Raw genomic sequence first — 19,866 nt, forward strand, 5'->3', positions numbered from 1 at the left:
GGGAGGACAAAAAAAAAAAAAAAAAAAAAAAAACTGAGACTGGGCTGCGTAGAGGCCACTTGATGCAGCCACTAGCTGTTGTAGAAAGCTGTGTCTGTCATTTTGGTCATTTTAACACTTGGAATAATATGGCTTGTTGTGTGGTGAAAGGCCGCAATGGATCACTTAAGACTGCCTTGCTGCAGTATTTGCGCTGAGTGAAATTCTTGTCTTATATAATGTTGTGTCCTAATATGGTTTCTTTGTATCAAATAAGTGGTTACTGAATATCAGTTGCATTGTGAGGGAGTGCCAGCTTCAATTTTTGCTTCTTTGTGCATGATCTGGCATGCAGGGGCCTGAGTGTTGAGGACCCCGTTAGCTGGAGAGGAATTTTGGAGGTGATCCCGATCGAGATTCTGGATCAAGATTTCGCTTTATATAGACTTTGAAGGATCACGTCAAAACTACTCAATGAATTCTTATCAAATTTGTGCTATAGATAGATATTAGGGGATGGAACACTCCATTGAATATTGGAGGTGATCCCGATCCAGATTCTGGATCAAGATTTCACTTTATATAGGCTTTGAAGGATCATGTCAAAACTACTCCATGAATTCTTACCAAATTTGTGCTATAGATAGATATTAGGGCATGGAACACTCCACATTATTTTGGAGGTGAGCCAGATCCAGATTGGCGGATGTCAGAAATCTCAGATTGCTCTTGTTTTAGAGATGTGGGAACGTGGGTGGTTGTCATCCAGAACCCAAGGTGGTTGTGGTGTCATGGATGTGGTGAACCACAGCACCAGTGCATGCTCCCAGACTTGGCTTGACTTGTTTGTTTGGTCATTAGAAAGCTGGGAGAATGTTATTTTCCAATTAAATGATGTGCATCTGGGGTGTTGGCTGTCCATCTTATGTTGTTCATTCCTCTAAACGTCTTGATCAAAAACAATTTTTATTTACTTGTTTTAATTTGCATCCCTTCTGTCCTTTCTGATGGTTGAGCAGCAGTTTTTGGATAAGCCAGAAGATGTTCTACAAAAGCATCAGGCCAGTATCAATGAGCTGAAGAGGGCTCTGAAGCAGCCCAACAGCAAGATGGCGCAGAGGGAGAAACGACTTTCTTCTGTTACACCACCTGGGGGAACCCCTGAGCGAAAACCAGTAAGAAGCCATCCAACTCGCTACTTGTACTGTTTAATTTTAATTTTCTATGTTCCATTTTTTTCTCATAGGTACACTCCCATAAAAAAAAAAAAATAAAATAACAGTTTTGTACTTACTTTTATGTTGTGGGACATTTCATTTTCTCGATGCATGATAACATCTGATAACCATAGACATTATATATGTAGACGCCTCATAACTTGCTGCAATGTAATCCAGCATCGCCGCCATATTGGATGGGTCTCTTCACAATAGGATGGTACCAGAGTCAACTGGAGTCAATGTAGAGTGAGCAAATTTGCCAGTATTTTGTGCTGCTTACGGTTGCAGTAACCAGCGCAGTTTAGAAACCAGATCATGTGGGATTACCTTTCACAAATAAGATCAAACAATAATTTTGGTTATTTTATGTCATAACAACCGGTACTTACGTGTAACGTTATCACAACAGGAACTGGTATTCCCTCTGATTAACTGTGTTTCTATTCAACTAATATTGCAACTCTTGAGCGAATTTTCGTTAATGTGGCAAAAGAAAGCGTGCATTTGTGCGCATTTCCATCCACTTGTTATGCACTTTTGTTTCAGAATTCTTTGGAATTGAGAACCATCATTTCATGCTTCAGTCATTTGTGGTGTCTGTATTTCACAAAGTAAGGCTGCACCACATCACAAAATTAACTACAGTGGAGTTAGAGTGCCAGCACACGCACAAAGCTGTGCAACACAGTTCTTTTTCAAGGCTTTTAACTCTCCAGCCTCAGTTGCAGCCTAACAAGGTAGTTTAAGACCGTAGAATGACCTGGAACTTTCTTTTCCTGTCCTTGAAATAAATGTTCATTTTGTAACAAAACCTGGTGAGCAAAGCAGAGGAAATTAAAGTGATGTCCCCTGTGTGTGTGTGTGTGTGTGTGTGTGTGTGTGTGTGTGTGTGTGTGTGTGTGTGTGTGTGTGTGTGTGTGTGTGTGTGTGTGTGTGTGTGTGTGTGTGTGTGTGTGTGAGAGTGAGAGAAAGAGAGGGAGAAATAAATTCAAATGAATAATCATTTATCATTTATAATACATTTATCTATATGCCATAGCATGTCTTTGTTAAAGAGCATAAGACAAAGTCTTTCAGCATGAAAGTACATATTTTTAATGTGTGACAGCATTCTGTATCATAACTGAATCACTTCTGTTTCTAACAAACCAACCCATGAGAAAATCGGGTAAACATTTGTGGAGTTACAGATTATTGTAGTTGGGGATACGCCTTCCTCAGTACAAATAAATGCACTGGGGGCGCAATAGGGACCAATCCAAGATGGCTGCCATGCTGATACGTCAGCTCCAATATTCAGCAGCAGTTCATGAGGTGTCTACGTATATAATGTCTAAATTTGAACAGGTGTTATGGGTGGAGCTCAAGCATAAGTTAATTTCATTGATTTCTATTTAATCTACTAGCAAGGTTGGGTAGGATTACTTTGAAATGTAATCCACATCTATTCTTTCAAAGTAATCCTACCCAACCTTGTCTACTAGATGGTGGATGCAGTCTGTGAGCTGTTGCCAGCAGCCTCCATCTTGATTAGCGTTATTCTGCATTGTCAGGCACTAGATTAAATAGAAATCTATGATGGTCTGACTCAAACTTGGATTAAAGTGATCTGAAAATGCTGTTTTGTGTAGCGTTCAGGTGCTGCGGCAAGCTGACAAAGGAGTATGAGCCGGTTAAATAAAGGGTAAATAAATGAAAAATAAATAATAATAAATTGTGGAGTGAGCTTTCATAAGTGAGTCTTATATCTAATATTCGTGATGTGGGGAAATGACTAAAATTGCTGAATAAAGGTTATAAAATAATTTATTTTTTGTGTCGATCTGTATTCTGTAAAGTAATGACTTCAGTTTTACCGCCTGAATGCTCTGTCGAGATAAATATTGCACTATTCGTTTAGTGATTCAATTAGAAGTCTTATTCATAAATCTCAATTTATCCCTTTGTAATTAGCCTCTGTTTTTTTTTCTTCACATCAGGTTTTCCATCCTGAGATATTCTGTAAGGGCAAATTCATAGAATGTAAATGTTTTTTCTCTGATTTTGGTGGGTCACTTGACAGTTGCTTTGACATTGTATATTCTAATAATATACATGAATGAGATTAATTTCTCTCTGATATACTCCACATTTCAGTGAAGTGTTTTCAGATTTCTTTCAGCTTGGTCCAGAAATGATTAAATAATCTTACTTTTACCCTGGCTGGCGTGGCTGCTTCATTTTATTTATTTTTATTTGAAATTTTCGTGGAGAAGTGCTCCATAAAAGCAGCGCCACAGGTGGATTAAGATTAGTCTTTAATATTGATATCTTTAATATTAATATCTTTAATATGATGTGAGCATGTAAAGTTTTTACATTCCCATCTTTAACTTAACTTCATAATGAAATTAATTAAGGATCAGACTGGTATCTCGTGTCGTGGCAGACACTGTGTTCAACAAACTGATGGTATTATTTCTATCGGGACTGGGACTAACAAATTCATTCAAGTCTATTATACAAATAGTCTGATCCTCTTCTATATTTGTTTAGTGGCTGTACAAATGTGGGACTGAGTTTGAATAAATATAACAGCACAGTAATAGCACGGAAAATACAGATTTATGGTGAAACTCTCTTAACAACATTGATCTTGCCCATCAATTTCTATTTATGTCTGGTTGTTAGACGCTAACCAAGATGGCGGCGCTCTGGCATCACCCCGGTCCTCCGTCTAGAAATTTTTTACTCCTTTTTTACTAAAATTTTACTCCTCCATTATTGCATTAGGGAACAGGAGAAGATTTATTCAGGCTTTTTACAAGTTAAGTGAATAATTTTTGTGAAAAAGCTGCAAAAGACTAAAACATTTATAAATTAGTATTTTTTTAAACATACTTTACAAGAAACACCAGAAAGTTTCTTTATTACAAAAGCTTGCATTGCCCAGTTCTTTCATTTAAACCTCGACTGAACTGCAGACGTAAACTTTCTGGATGCTGTGATTAATACTGGACAATGGAACACTTGACAACAGACAGGCTGTATTTCAGGATATCACATCAGATCCAGTTGCTAGCAGTTAGCAATAGCACATGCTAGCGTGTTAATCATGGTTGAACTTATAACTGGGATCAGTTGTTCACCAGTAACTGTTTGCACAAACTATCATTAGCGTGACTGCATATGCTAATGGTTGCTGCTAAAATGTGATGGAATATGCTTACACTTAATGTGGGTGGCGTTTAAAGAAATATGGCCCAGCAGTAATCAAAGGCACCATTTCTACATAAAGTCTGGTACACATTGTGGTGCACGCCACATCCAGGAATCTGGGTAATTCTTGGGAATCTTTCATTTCTGTTGAGCAGTTTGTTATCTCAAAGCCTGATTTTGACAGCAAAGGGTCATACATGTAGCTAGGCTAATGCAGCTGTTTACTCTATGTCAACATAGGCGACCAGTGATGTCAAATCAATTGACAAGCAAGATGCTCATGAAGGAGCGCTGGACACTTATTGTAAAGGGGAAAGCAATGCATCCTCCTTCCTTAAATGTCACCCTGAAGGTGATTCATCTGTGTGTAGATGTACATTTGCAGTCACAACCTGGACTGATGGAGAGCCTCTGGATAGTTACACTGGTAAAGAGGCAAATGAGAACAACTGGGACTCTGTCAGAACCAGAACATCCCCAAAACAAGAATTAGACTTCGCCACAAAAGGACTAACTGATGTGAACCTCTTGGATGGTAGAATACCAAGTAACTGGCATCATGATGTTGTACTAACAAGAAAAAGTATTCAGGAAAATGGATATGGCTCTCCAGCTGATGTACAAAAGAATGTTATGAAGACCAGAGAGGTAAAACATTTCCAGTATCAGTACACTTTTCACCAAGAAAGACCAAGCTTTGAAGCTCGAGTGGCAGCAGATTCTTTCCCACTGGGCAATGGGACCAGAACTGAAAGTGACATGAGGAATTGTGATGTTTGGAAAATAAACGAGTCAAATCTCATGAGAGGGACAGACTCACACTCAGACGTTACCACAATAGTTCCTCTCAAACCACGGAGATCAAAGAAGTCTTTGAACAAAGAAAACAAAGGTGTTGTAAACCCCCAAATCCAATCTGATGGCAGCGTCTTTGGTGCTGCTTGGGATGTACAAATGATGAAATCAAAAGCTGGATCCTATGAAACAGGAAGGAAAGTGGATGATATGATGTTAGTGCAATCCGAAAACACAGAAGCGGGTGAAGCTGCATTGTCGGATCAGCGCCAGATTGAAGGGTTCAACCAGCAGCAGTTCAGGGACGTAAGTGAAGCAAAGGGACAAAGTCCATGCAAAGTACACGAAGAGCATTTTCAAAACAACTCTCAACATCTTCTCTCAAGCTCCAATTGTTCAGCCGGCCAGCCCCCAGTTCTAACGGCTCCTCCACGAACCCTTCCTCTGAAAACACAGTGGTCCCGAGACAGCGCTGTGAGCAACAAGCAGAGCAGTTTGGACAACAGCCACACCACCTGCAGGACGTCCATCCATGACGGCGTCAAGAGGAAGCAAGCGGTAAAGCCCAAATTGTTTCTCATCGGAAAGCGAAGCATTGCATGAGCTTCACTCGATGTGGTGCAAGCTTTGTTTTTAACCTGCACACATACATCAAAATGCATGTGTGCGTGAGAAAGTAGAACTTGGCATCCCTTCGCATTGCATCATTGAATGACTAAAATTCACGGCCATAGCCCTGGGAGCACATTACGCTTTCCCGTTCCCCTTTGCAAAAGCTTGACATCTGCTTAGCCTTTTCACATCCCTGCAGGTCCTTAAGCAAAAGCGCCCATCGCTTAAGCATCAGGCGCCCCTGTAATCTCATGTCAACGTGTCGCTCCTTCCAACATTATCCTTTCCTCACAGGAAACAGGTGGCTGCTGTTGCAAGGAGTGCAAGACCTTTCCACCATCTTTCTTTTAAGCCTTTTTTAATTCTTTGCATTAATGGCTGAGAAGGACATTTGAAGCAAAATGTTCATCGTTGGCACCTCTGTAGCAGGAGTAGAAAATCAAAGAGCAGATCGGATGTAATCCCAGGCTCCAGAGCTGCCAAAACTCCTCAGCACTTTGACATTCATACAATGTTTTTATGAATATGAAGGGGATTTTTTTTTTTATGGAACCCTTCTGACAGTGCATGTCATTACCACTGCACGTGCAGTCATTTTTAATAACTTAATAATCATACTCATTAGAATGAAGACAGTAACAGCAATCTCATATTTGACCCCAATGACCTTGACCTTCACCCAAATGATTGACCTCTGGCTGACCTTGCTAAAGCAATTCTCAAATACACATTTATGCCACATTTGGTCCAAATCAGGTAAAACGGTAAATGGACTGCATTAATATCTGCATCAGATGCTCAAAGCGCTTTACGATAATGCCTCACATTCACCCCAATGTCAGGGTGCTGCCATATAAGGTGCTCACTATACACCGGGAGCATCTAGGGGATTAAGGACCTTGCCCAAGGGCCCTTAGTGATTTTCTGGTCAGGCTGGGATTTGAACTGAGGGTCTCAAGGCCAATGCTTAATCACTAGACCATCACATCCCCTCAGGTTTAAAAAAAAAAAAAAAATTCCTTGAGCTTGACAACTGCCAAAATGAATTCTTTAAGGGTAATTTTGGGGTCAACCTATCTTGACATGCCCCATTTGTTAGAAATCAGCAGAAGGCTCTGTTAGGAGCAAGCCAACATAAGGCAGATATGACCCTGACCTTTAGCAAATATGACCTTGCCTGGGCAGTTCCAGAAGCAGAATATGTGTGGCAAGTTTGACTTTTGATCCCAGTGATCATTGACCTCAGTGACTGGTTAATGGTAAATTTGACATTGCCTGGACAATTCTAGAATTAACCTCCATATGTGTGGCAGATTGGTCTTTAATCCCCTAGTTGCTCCCAGTGTGTATTGAGCACCCTGACATCGGGGTGAATGTGAGGCATTACTGTAAAGTGCTTTGAGCATTTTATGCAGATGCAAAAGCGCTATATAAATGCAGGCCATTGGTAGATATTGGAGAGGAAAAAAGATAAAATAAAGTTTTGACTTTTGATCCTAGTAATCTTGACCGCTACCTAAACTAACCCTTTCAGGGCAAGTCTGGGTTTGACATTCATCCACATATCATGTTTAGAAGAAACCTAACAAAGGACCTTAGAAGAGTTGAGGAACAAATGGACACATACCACTGTACCAGCTTTTTTGAAACATGTTGCAGGCATCCATTTCAAAATGAGCAAATTTTGCACAAAAACAATAAAGTTTATCAGTTTGAACATTAAATATCTTGTCTTTGTGATGTATTCAATTGAATATAGGTTGAAGAGGATTTGCAAATCATTATATTCTGTTTTTATTTACATTTTACACAACGTCCCAACTTCATTGGAACTGGGGTTGTACAATTAAGAGTTAAAATAGAGTCTTATGTTGCTGTCTTACATTTGCTGAAATTATAGTGTTTTTGTGAAAGTCATTTATTTAAACAACAGCATAAAGGAAGCCTTCAGACAGTGCATGGCATTACTGCTGCCCTTGCAGTTGTTTTATGATATATAGCATGCGTATATAGCGTATATATAGCATGATATATAGCATGCTTCTGACATCACACTCTCTGGGAAATGTTTTCGCAGAAGCCTCGATGTTGACTGATGGATCATCTTTTCATTTTGTAAATAATAATAATAATGCAGTGAATTCTGGCCAGTCTGCAAAAGCAATATCTTTAAAAGCTTTCAGCAGCAGATGTGACAAACTGTTTCACCAAGTGTCAAAATAAAGCTTTTATTAGCCGTGTGTTGCGCTGCATGTCAGCACACTGACAAAGAAACACTTTCTCCTCTGCTTTGCTCATGTAATTGCACATACGAAAACGACTGATGGATTTAATGTTTTTTGGCTGTTGTTTAGGAGACGCCGCCCACACCTGCTATTCACGAGGAGCCTCTGAATGAAGCCTCAGTGAGTTGTTACATCTTTTTCTTCTCGTAGATACTTCTTTGGAAGCAACTAAACAAACCAGAACTTCATTATTATCAATATGTTTGTTTGTTTTTTGCAGCTTCCTAAAAGTGCAAACTGTGCAGTGTTAATACCACTCATAGAATATAATTTGACAACCAGTTTGCTATTTATCAAGACAAATTACACAGTCTGATGCTTCTCTTTATGTGTCACCCTTTGAGACGAGCTGAATTTGTGATAGACCGCTGTTAAGTTCTTCTAAATTCTTTAAACTGTTATACAAATGAATACGAGGTCTGTTAGAAAAGTATCAGACCTTTTATTTTTTGCAAAACCCTGATGGATTTGAATCACGTGTGCTTGCATGAGACAACCTTGAACCTTCGTGCACATGCGTGAACTTTTTCACGTCTGTCGATTACAATCATTTTCTGGTAAGCAGCCTTTGTGTTTGGACATGTGTAGTGTGCTCAGTGGATTTTCATTTCAAGGAAAAAGACAGACTGACTGGAGCAAATTTTGCCAGAAACTGGGCGACAGCCAGGTGGAAACCATTCGGATGATTCAGATGGCTTTCTGTGACTTTTCAGTCGTGTGACTATCCGAGAAATTGTGGAAGAAGTGGGCATGTCACAGCATGTCCTGTGAGACTTCAACACGGAGGCGCTTTTGCTGCACCATCAGCAGCAGCATGAATTTCGCCGCCACTCTTTTCATGGCCAAATCTTCTGTCACAGTGGAATGTGCCGAAAAAGTGCTGATGTCCACCTCTTCCGTAATTTCTCGGACAGTCACACGACGGTCCCACATCACCACAGAGTTCACTTTGGAAATGATCTGGTCATTTCAGCATGTTGATGGCCAACCGGAGCGTGGCTCGCTCTCCACCGTTGTGCGGCCGTCTTTAAACCGGTTGTACCACTCCTTAATCTGTGTGATGCCCATAGCATTTTCAACGAAAGCCGTCTGAATCTTCCGAATGGTTTACAACTGGCTGTCACCCAGTTTCTGGCAAAATTTGATGCGGCGCTGCTCCAGTCGTTCCGTCTTTTTCCTTGAAATGAAAATCTGCCGAGCGCACTGCACATATCCTCACACAAAGGCTGCTTACAAGAAAATGATGCATTCGACAGCGTAAAAAAGTTCACGCATGCGCACGAAGGTTCAAGGTTTGCTCATGCAAGCACACGTGATTCAAATCCATCAAGTTTTTGCAAAAAATAAAAAGGTCCGATACTTTTCTAACAGACCTCGTAAATTGGAGCCACAAATGCAGACAACCACACACTGACTCTGTGAAATAAGTGAGTTTATTTATCAAATGAGAAGAGTCAGAGTCCAAAACCTAAGGATCTGCCCAAAAAGTCCACAATGTACCACAGGCATTGGCAGAATGGGTGGCGAGGCTGTGCGGGGCTGGTACAGGAGGTGCATGAACAAACTAGCAGGGAGTGGATGAATGAGCTGGTCTTTTAAAATGTACTGGAGTGGATGATTGATTACAAGTGTGAGAGGCAAACAGGTCAGCCATACCGAGCCTAAGTCTCACGAAACAAACAGAAAAAGGTCAAATCCTCATATAAACAGGACTAAACAATCACTGAGAAAAAAAAAATCTATCCCCTCCAGTTTAACACAAGTACTCAAAAACTATAAGTATTATCATCTGCATATAATGTAGATAAACTGATTAACATTTGGTTAAATTTGATGCTCTCAATCAAGAACAAAGGTAAGTTTAATATACCATGTACCTGTCTGCTGCCTGGAACAGTTTGGGCTTGTTGCAGGAAATGTTATCACTTTCGCTCTCACAGCTCAAAATAAATACACTTCCCGTCCCATGGCGGCTTTCCTCTCACTCATTCCCGCAGTTTCACAGTGCTATAAACAGTAGCGAAGCAAAGACTGCAGCGAAACGAGACGAGTCATTGGATAAATTCTGGCCTTTGTCCCGCCCATCGGACGCTCAGCGTGTCTGGGGGTCTATGGGGCAGTGGGCCGGCCTCGGCTGGCCCGGACGCTCAGCTTCTGCATGATGATTGGATGATCTGTCTGAGGCTGAATCTCTTTTTGATTGACAGCGAAATGAGCGAATCAGCGATCTTTTGGTGTAAACATCCGTGGGAGCATTTTCATTCTTTTCTGAGTTGAACCGGAGAATTTCCTAATCCATCCAGCATTTTCTTTGTTAAAAACGACTAGCGACAAATCGAGCTTCTATTTCTGGTGTTTTTTTTGTAGCTGCTTGTGTTTGGAGACTGACTTCTATCACTCTTTCTGACTTCTATCGCAGTTTCTGTCCCTACCGAGCAGCGGGTGCTGCTGAGCTCCTCCGCCGTCACAAAGCACTCACAGGCGGACAAACTTCACACTAGCCTCGTGCCAGTCCCAGCTAGCGAGCTAGCTAGGTAGCAAGCTGCACATAATGGCAGACAATTTGAATGTTGTGGACCGGATTTTGGCGAAGCCATTTGATAGTCTTCCTTACGAAGAAGCCGTGGCTGCTGTCATGGCTTCAGCTCCCAATGGTTTGCAGGCCAAAGTTAAAGCAACAGCCCCCAGTGCAATGTTTGTGCATTGCTATGCACACAGACTGAATCTGGTTCTGTCTCGGGGCTAAATGCTTATCTGAATGCAAAACATTTTTGCATCACTCTCTGGGTTTGCCACATTTTTCTCAAAATCCACAAAGAGGATGTCTTTTCTTGAGTCTGCAGGCTGCTCAAGGTTGCCCAGAAATGCTCCTCCTCGATGGAATTTCACATCACGGATAGTGAGCACTGTGGCAAACAATTATGATGCCTCCTGCAAACCTTTGAGATGATCATTGCAGATAAGTCCATGGATGATGACACATTAGACTGTGCCAATTTCTTTGTGTTTGTTATTGCAGTAGTCATTAAAACTGGAAATTTGTTCTTGAAAATAGCTGTTGTCAGTTAATTTGTGGGATTGTGGGTGTTCTGGATGAAGTTAGTATTTTCATGGGTGGTGGGGCGGAGGTGGTGGCCAAGTTAGTGTGTGCGGGGGGGGGGGGGCGGGCACGCAGGGGGTTTCGCCCGGGGAGTAAATCACTCTAGGACCGCCACTGCTTGTGTCACTGGATGAAATCCCAGTCACACTGGAAAATCATTAGGGTGTATTGTACTTTCATAATCTAAGATGTGGGGTACAAGTATATAACTACAGTAACACTCACTTGCACTGGAAAAACAAAACTAGTTGTACTCAGACTTTACTGCTCTGACATTTAAAGCATACTTACAAGGATACTTTTCTAAACTACAAAGTGGGCCAATTCAGTCTGAAGAAGTAATACACTAGGAAGTATTCTGCACAGTAATGGCAAAGCTGAGACATTTGTAACCAAATGCTTCAGAAAATGATTCACTGTGTTGAAACAATAAAAGGGGGAAAATAAATTGATTCATAAAATGTTTCACTGTTTTGAAACACTCAAAAACCAAAAAAAATAAAAAAAATAAATAATAATAATAATAATAATAATTTAAAAAAATGATCGGCCTGTCTTCCACAGAGGGAACCTTGGGAAAGGCGTCTGGGCTCCGTCTCAGAGGATGATCAGGACCACGAGATCCTGTATCTGAAGGAAACCCACTTGGGCATTGAGCGTAAATGTTCCAGCATCACAGTGAGTTCTACGTCCAGCCTGGAGGCTGAAGTGGATTTCACCGTCCTCACCGACCTGCACACGGGCATGGAGGAGTTTTCCAGGGGCATGTCGGAGCTGGGAGAGAGGGATCTCTCACCTGATGTGGGTCTGTGCTTCGGTATGGACTTCCTGCAGCAGCTGGGCCCCTCTGAGTTGCCTCCTCCGTTAGTGTCTGCGCCTCCTTCCAGAGGAGCCAGCAGCAGCCCCCCTCCAGCCAAACAAATCCAGGCTGAAGAAATCCACTCAGATGTCAAACGGCCCAGCGTGCAGGTGTGTCACCTCACTTTATATTTAAACGTTGGTAGCAATAAAGTCTCAGAATAAAGTTAATGGGATCGTCATCACAGAAATTGGGAAAATTCATGGTTTGCTCAAAATAGCAATGAAATATTGCTTAAAAATGATTTGCTTCATTATCAACCCTGCATTAGTTCTAGATGTTACCTGTGGTGTTTGTTTACCACAGATGTTGCGCATATATCTCACTTTCTAGAAGTCTTTTTTTTAAAACACCTTATTAAGTAGAGCTCTTGGCAAAACTCCATTGTAGCTGCATTAATAGTAAATGTCCACCAGGTGCAGATATTGCTCCATTTAAAGAACCTTGAGTATAGGCTGTTGTGGGATACTGCCAATGACGACCAACCTGCTGTTTATATTAGGAAATATATTTTGCACACACTATAGCAATTAATAGAATGAAACAGTCAAGAGGCAACAATTTACGGAGAATCCCCAGCACTAATTAGGCTCATGTGTTTCCTTGATTAAACACCTGACCTTGAATCAGGACCTGCCTCATTTAATGACCGGGTCAAAACTTCGTCTGAAAAAATAAACACCTGCCTTATATAAGCGGCGTGCATTATGTGCATTAAAAAGATTACATTTGGTCAAGTCATTTTTTTATCTAAGTCTGCTGCGGAGTGGTACCTTAAAATCCTAAAGCCTGATTTATGCTTCTACAACTCTGTAACTCTGTGGCCGTGCAATGACGCTGGCGTGTGTGTGACCCTTTTAAAGTTTTCCGTCATGTCTATATGCAATTTAGCACAGGGACAGCAGCCTTTTCTGGATTAATTTGTCCCTCAACAAGCGCTAGTTTTTGTTTTTAATTTTTCCACTTTTTTCCACAGTCATCAACCTCCAAACCAACTGTATGGTACGTACAATTTCCCTCCATGAATTGCAGGTCATTTGAGCATCTTTTTCGAAGTCCGTGTTGTGAAGTTGGTCATATTTGTGGACATTTCTGCCAAATGTATTTGATCCATGATCAGAATGTAATCAGCGTGCGCACTTTATAAACTTTTAAAATATGATGGGAGAGGAAGCAGTGAAACAGTGAAAGTGACAAATCACAGTCTTTAGCTGTGTCTGTCATTTAGCAGGTGCGCGGGTTCACAGCCACGCAGAGGGCTGTGATCTAAAGTGGTTTGGTTCGCTACACTTAGGGATTTTTGTGAAAATTAACACCATCTTACAGTTTAGGCAACAAGCAGCATTTTGTTAATAACTACCAGCCTTGAATAAAGGCCTCGTTTAGGTGTCGGTTCTGAGCACAGTTTGAAAAAATAAACACCCAGGCGTTTAATCACGGAAATACGTATGGTACCTACTTTCCTTGAATCGGCAAGTGTTAGTGCTGAACTTAATTTGTCCGGTATATGCGGGGTTTTTTTTTTAATAGGAATACATTACCATGGGGTGAGACGTTTTGTCCGCTGTGAGTGAAAATCCATTATACAAAGTCCATTATATACGGTGTTTATTACATAGAAAACCATATAAATGCATTGGGACTTTTGCTTTTGTCCGGTGAATGCGAATATCCGGTTTATACGATGATGGTCTAGGCGAGTTTTACTGTATTACCAAAACCAGCCATTGTGCAGCTGATGTGCCTGATGCACAGCTAACATTTACAATTAGCCAAACTAGTTAATGTACAGTGTATGTTTACCATTAGTCAGTCCAGCTATGGTACAGCTAAGATTTACCATTAGCAAAGCCCACTAATGTTCATTCATTCACTCATTCATTTTATGCCACTTATGCGGGTGTGGGTCACTGTGGCAGTAGACCAAGCAGCTCTTTCCATACTTCCCTATCCTCTGCCAAGTCCTCTAACTCTTCCTGGGGGATCCTGAAGCGTTCCTGAGCTAACGTTCAGCTACATATATTATTAGGTAGAAAAACACAAAACGTACAGCAAACATTTACCATTAGTGACAGCAGTGCTATTTATAGCTACACCGCTGCCTAAAATACGACTCTTGGAACCGCAGAGCACCTGACTGCATCCAAATCCACCACAAACAGGCCTTCAAAATAAAATTGTGCATGCAGGGAGAGTTTTTGCAAAACTGCAGTGGGGTGGGTGGGGTATATTTTCCTCGCCATGACGCTTCCGTTAGCGCAGTCTGTTTTGTGAGGATGAATCTGTGATTCTGTTATAAACTTACATTTGGCTGAAGTTCATATGAAGGTTGATGGAAGAGCTTTAAAAATCAGTGAAGGTGATCTCAGAATAGTCGGATCAGGTTACAGATTCGGGAAAATTTTAAATGATAGTTTAATGCAGAGAGCTGTGTTTTTAGTTTAGTTTTTTTTTTTTTTTTGCATTTTGATTTCTGTCTCAGACACGCCTCCAAATAACTCGAAAGATTTCACAGAACATGTTTGTTTCCTCCCACATCCAAAGACATGCGGGTTAGGTTGATTGGAATCTTTACAATTGTCCTTAGGTGTGTGAGTGGGTGTGAATGTGTTTGTTTGTCTGTTTGTGTCCCTGTGACAGACTGGCGTCCTGTCCTGGGTGTACCCCGCCTCGTGCCCTATGACTGCTGGGATAGGCTCCAGCCCCCCACGACCCTTAATTGGACTAAGCGGTAGAAGATGAATGAATGAATGTTTGTCACTTTGATCTCGCCATCCCCAGACAACACAACCAGAAATCTTTCAACAGTGTGCCTTTCAACAGTTTGTTTTCACTCTCCTTTTCTCACATTCGCTCACTGACTCGGTCCTGTAGCACCCCCAGTTTCCATGACACTCACGAGATGTTCTTTATGTGTTGAACTGGGATCAGCCCAGCAAGTTCTTGCCGATCACAAACATCATTTAAAAAAAAAAAACATCATTATCCCATTTGCTTTGGTATTTTGTCCTTATGGAAAAACTCTATCCAGGAACTAGTACCTGGTAATATGGAGAATCATGAAGCTTCTCTGGGAAGGTGATGGTCAAGTGGTTAAAGTGATGGGTTTGTAACCTGAGGATGCTTGGTTCAAACCTCCATCAGGTTAGAAAATCATGAGGGACTCTTGGGCAAGGTCCTTAATTCCTCCTTGATTACATTGGTCAACAACATTTTTAATTTTTTATGTTTGCATTGTCTTTGAGAACTCATTTAGGGTAATTTTGTGGTGCTGAATCCGAATCTGAGCTCAGATTTCCTTTATTATTTTTTTTTTGCAATCTGAATTCTTGCCTTGCAATATGGAGCGCCTTGGGGCAACTGTTTGTTGTGATTTGGCGCTATATAAGAAAAAAGTTGATTGATTGATTGATTGATTGATTGGATGTTCCTTATTGTTGGATTATGCAAATGTTGCTCATTAAGTCACAAGTTTGATGCCACTAATCGTGCACAAAAGCAGCTTCAAAATCTTTTATACCAGGTTCGTGAAATGTGAACAAGAGATGTAATATCATCTATGGCGCCAACTAGGTGTGCAAGACCGCAGCCTTTGCTTCAGTGCTTGATACGAGAATATGTTTTCATATCTCAAAAATGTGATGTGATTGGCAAAAACTAACACCAGATTTGGATCCAGCTCCCCCAAATGACCCAAAATCTGTTGAAAAACTCCATGCAAGAAAAATCGTGTTGACCAGTGTTACTATTCTGTCAGGTGGTGATACCATTTATTGTTTCAGCCACCATGCTATGCCTCAGATACTGGTTGGTAACCATCCAGGCAGGCAACTGATAAATCCTCACCAAAGAAACAATCTGCCTGCTGCAGCCAGGTGAATTCATAGACTGGACGTAGCCTGCATGAACTGGAACAGCCGATATGAAGGCCATATCTGGGCATCACCATGGTGGCAGTGCTGATTCTGGCTACACCATAACCAATCCAGATATAGATAAAGAGGCGAAGTGTGGGTGGCTCTTTGTGTGCTGAAAGAAGTCTAAACTTGCCCCATCTTTGAATCCAAACCAGCTAAGCTAGGCTTATTCAACCATATTTTTGGAGACTGTGCTGCAGCTCTTGTAACGGTTTGGTTTAGACGTAAAACGTTTATGAGCTGCTTATTTTTCAGTAATCACGCATTAAAGGGACCTATGGATCTCGCTACAGATAGTTGCTAACACTGTTAGCATACAACATTAAATACGAGAATTTCACTCAGCACAAATGTTGCATTAGGGATGTCTTAGATGATCTGTTAGGATGTTTCACCGCACAGCAAGCCTACAAGTCCAAGTGTTTTGTAATAAAATGCTCGAAACCACACAGCTCTCCATGACAGCTAGCGGCTGCTGGCAGGGGTTCAGCCGCTGTCACTCAAAGTGGGCACGCCTTCAGGTACACAGAATTTTATGGCTTAAAAAAAAATCAACCCCGTACAGTTGTCACTGAGGAGGAAACCACTAATAGAGACCAAAACTGTTTCGTGCACAAGGCTGTAAACATGATTATTTCTGCTCTAAGGTTGGGCAGTTGGACATTTTAACATGGACCTCAATGGAAACCTGTCTGCTCCTGGATCCTAAAGCAGCCAGTCAGGGAACTGTGACTTTTTCTTCGTCCACGTTGGGTTTCATCTGAAACCATTGAGGCTCACTGCTTGGGTGAAAAATGTGTGCGTGTCCTTGGCCTTTTTCAGGCTCTGGGGCACTCCTCAACACTGAGACACCTGCTTGCTAAATCATGCCCAGAAAAATGAAACACATACAGTAGTCTTCAGAATAATAGTAGTGCTATGTAACTAAAAAGATTAATCCAGGTTTTGACTATATTTCTTATTGTTACATGTGACACAAGATACCAATAGATTCTCACAAATCCAACAAGACCAAGCATTCATGATATGCACACTCTTAAGGCTATGAAATTGGGCTATTAGTAAAAAAAAGTAGAAAAGGGGGTGTTCACAATAATAGTAGTGTGGCATTCAGTCAGTGAGTTCATCAATTTTGTGGAACAAACAGGTGTGAATCAGGTGTCCCCTATGTAAGGATGAAGCCAGCACCTGTTGACATGCTTTTCTCTTTGAAAGCCTGAGGAAAATGGGACGTTCAAGACATTGTTCAGAAGAACAGCGTAGTTTGATTAAAAAGTTGATTGGAGAGGGGAAAATTTATACGCAGGTGCAAAAAATTATAGGCTGTTCATCTACAATGATCTCCAATGCTTTAAAATGGACAAAAAACCAGAGACAGTGGAAGAAAATGGAAAACAACCATCAAAATGGATAGAAGAATAACCAGAATGGCAAAGGCTCACCCATTGATTAGCTCCAGGATGATCAAAGACAGTCTGGAGTTACCTGTAAGTGCTGTGACAGTTAGAAGACGCATGTGTGAAGCTAATTTATTTGCAAGAATCCCCCTCAAAGTCCCTCTGTTAAATAAAAGACGTGCAGAAGAGGTTACAATTTGCCAAAGAACACATCAACTGGCCTAAAGAGAAATGGAGGAATATTTTGTGGATGATGAGAGTAAAATTGTTCTTTTTGGGTCCAAGGGCCACAGACAGTTTGTGAGACGACCCCCAAACTCTGAATTCAAGCCACAGTTCACAGTGAAGACAGTGAAGCATGGTGATACAAGCATCATGATATAGGCATGTTTCTCCTACTATGGTGTTGGGCCTATATATCTGTCAGGTTTAACCCTTTTTACCTGCACATACAAAAACAAGACTCAACAGAACCAGATAGAGAATATAAATTCTTTTACAACCCCTGGCAAAAATTATGGAATCACCGGCCTCGGATGATGTTCATTCAGTTGTTTAATTTTGTAGAAAAAAAGCATATCACAGACATGACACAAAACTAAAATCATTTCAAATGGCAACTTTCTGGCTTTAAGAAACACTATAAGAAATCAGGAAAAAAAAATTGTGGCAGTCAGTAAAGGTTACTTTTTTAGACCAAGCAGAGGGAAAAAAATATGGACTCACTCAATTCTGAGGAAAAAATTATGGAATCATGAAAAACAAAAGAACGTTCCAACACATCACTAGTATTTTGTTGCACCACCTCTGACTTTTATAACAGCTTGCAGTCTCTGAGGCATGGACTTAATGAGTGATAAACAGTACTCTTCATCAATCTGGCTCCAACTTTCTCTGGTTGCTGTTGCCAGATCAGCTTTGCAGGTTGGAGCCTTGTCATGGACCATTTTCTTCAACTTCTACCAAAGATTTTCAATTGGATTAAGATCCGGACTATTTGCAGGCCATGACATTGACCCTATGTGTCTTTTTGCAAGGAATGTTTTCACAGTTTTTGCTCTATGGCAAGATGCATTATCATCTTGAAAAATGATTTCATCTTCCCCAAACATCCTTTCAATTGATGGGATAAGAAAAGTGTCCAAAATATCAACGTAAACTTGTGCATTTATTGATGATGTAATGACAGCCATTTCCCCAGTGCCTTTACCTGACATGCAGCCCCATATCATCAATGACTGTGGAAATTTACATGTTCTCTTCAGGCAGTCATCTTTATAAATCTCATTGGAACGGCACTAAACAAAAGTTCCAGCATCATCACCTTGCCCAATGCAGATTCGAGATTCATCACTGAATATGACTTTCATCCAGTCATCCACAGTCCATGACTGCTTTTCCTTAGCCCATTGTAACCTTGTTTTTTCTGTTTAGGTGTTAATGATGGCTTTCGTTTAGCTTTTCTGTATGTAAATCCCATTTCCTTTAGGCGGTTTCTTACAGTTCGGTCACAGACGTTGACTCCAGTTTCCTCCCATACGTTCCTCATTTGTTTTGTTGTGCATTTTCAATTTTTGAGACATATTCACCCTGGTTACAGGGTGAATCATTCATTTACATACACGTGATCATATGATGCACATCTCATGCAGACAGATGCAAAGCTTTTCAAGGCTGTGGAACATTCTGTTCCTCTAACTAATCAGTTTCTGTTGGCACATGTTAAAACAAAACAGGAACATCTAGTTTTTGTTCAAGTCTTGCAACCTTGACGGTTTGGAATATTAAGCAATTATCTTTTGTAGGGTTCATTTCAGGTTGTGATAATAGGAGAATGATGGACAATAGAAATATATATATATATATATATATATATATATATATATATATATATATATATATATATATATATATATATATATATATGTGTGTGTGTGTGTGTGTGTGTGTGTGTGTGTGTGTGTGTGTGTGTGTGTGAGTAAATGATCATTTTAATGGCATATGTGAATTTTTCCAACATAATCCCTCCTGTTTATCATTTATGAACGCATATGTACAAGCACCATTCTAAAACATCAGTTATAATCTCTTGCCAGTGACATTTTTAATTATAACATCATGAACAGAATGGATGTCATCTCAGGTGTTGCTCTATGTATTTACACAGAAGTTGCGTTACCATAGGCGTCTGGGTGATCTCGCATTAAAGATTGATAGTGGTATTGGAGTTGTTGGTGTTGAATAACGTTGCATTGGACAAATGTTTGTGCTACAGGTTTAACAACCATGGAACAGATGCAGGGTATTACACAGCAGAATAGCATGAAAAATACAGCCATTATTACAAAGACCGGAGTCAACACTTTGAGCAGTAATTGCCACCAAGAACCAGAGGAAAACCAAGACCAAAAGTCCCAGTGGTGAGAATGCATAGTGGACTCAACTGAGTCCCAAACTTCAGTCATTTCTGGCAAGGCTCGGTGATAGCTCCTCCATCAGCGGTG

At 40.7% G+C, this 19,866-nt stretch overlaps 1 protein-coding gene across 1 annotated transcript in view; it reads left to right on the forward strand.

The window, feature by feature from the left end:
* The window catches only part of si:dkey-178k16.1 (band 4.1-like protein 1), a 111,701-nt gene that overhangs the window by 65,378 nt on the left and 26,457 nt on the right, over positions 1-19,866 (forward strand). The window contains exons 14-16 of the mRNA XM_034173227.1: positions 999-1,154; positions 8,159-8,209; positions 11,754-12,158. Coding sequence (XP_034029118.1) covers positions 999-1,154; positions 8,159-8,209; positions 11,754-12,158 — 612 coding nt within the window. The remainder of the gene's footprint in view (positions 1-998; positions 1,155-8,158; positions 8,210-11,753; positions 12,159-19,866) is intronic.

This window comes from Thalassophryne amazonica, chromosome 6 (genome assembly GCF_902500255.1).
Source record: "Thalassophryne amazonica chromosome 6, fThaAma1.1, whole genome shotgun sequence".
Taxonomy (NCBI): Eukaryota; Metazoa; Chordata; class Actinopteri; order Batrachoidiformes; family Batrachoididae; genus Thalassophryne; species Thalassophryne amazonica.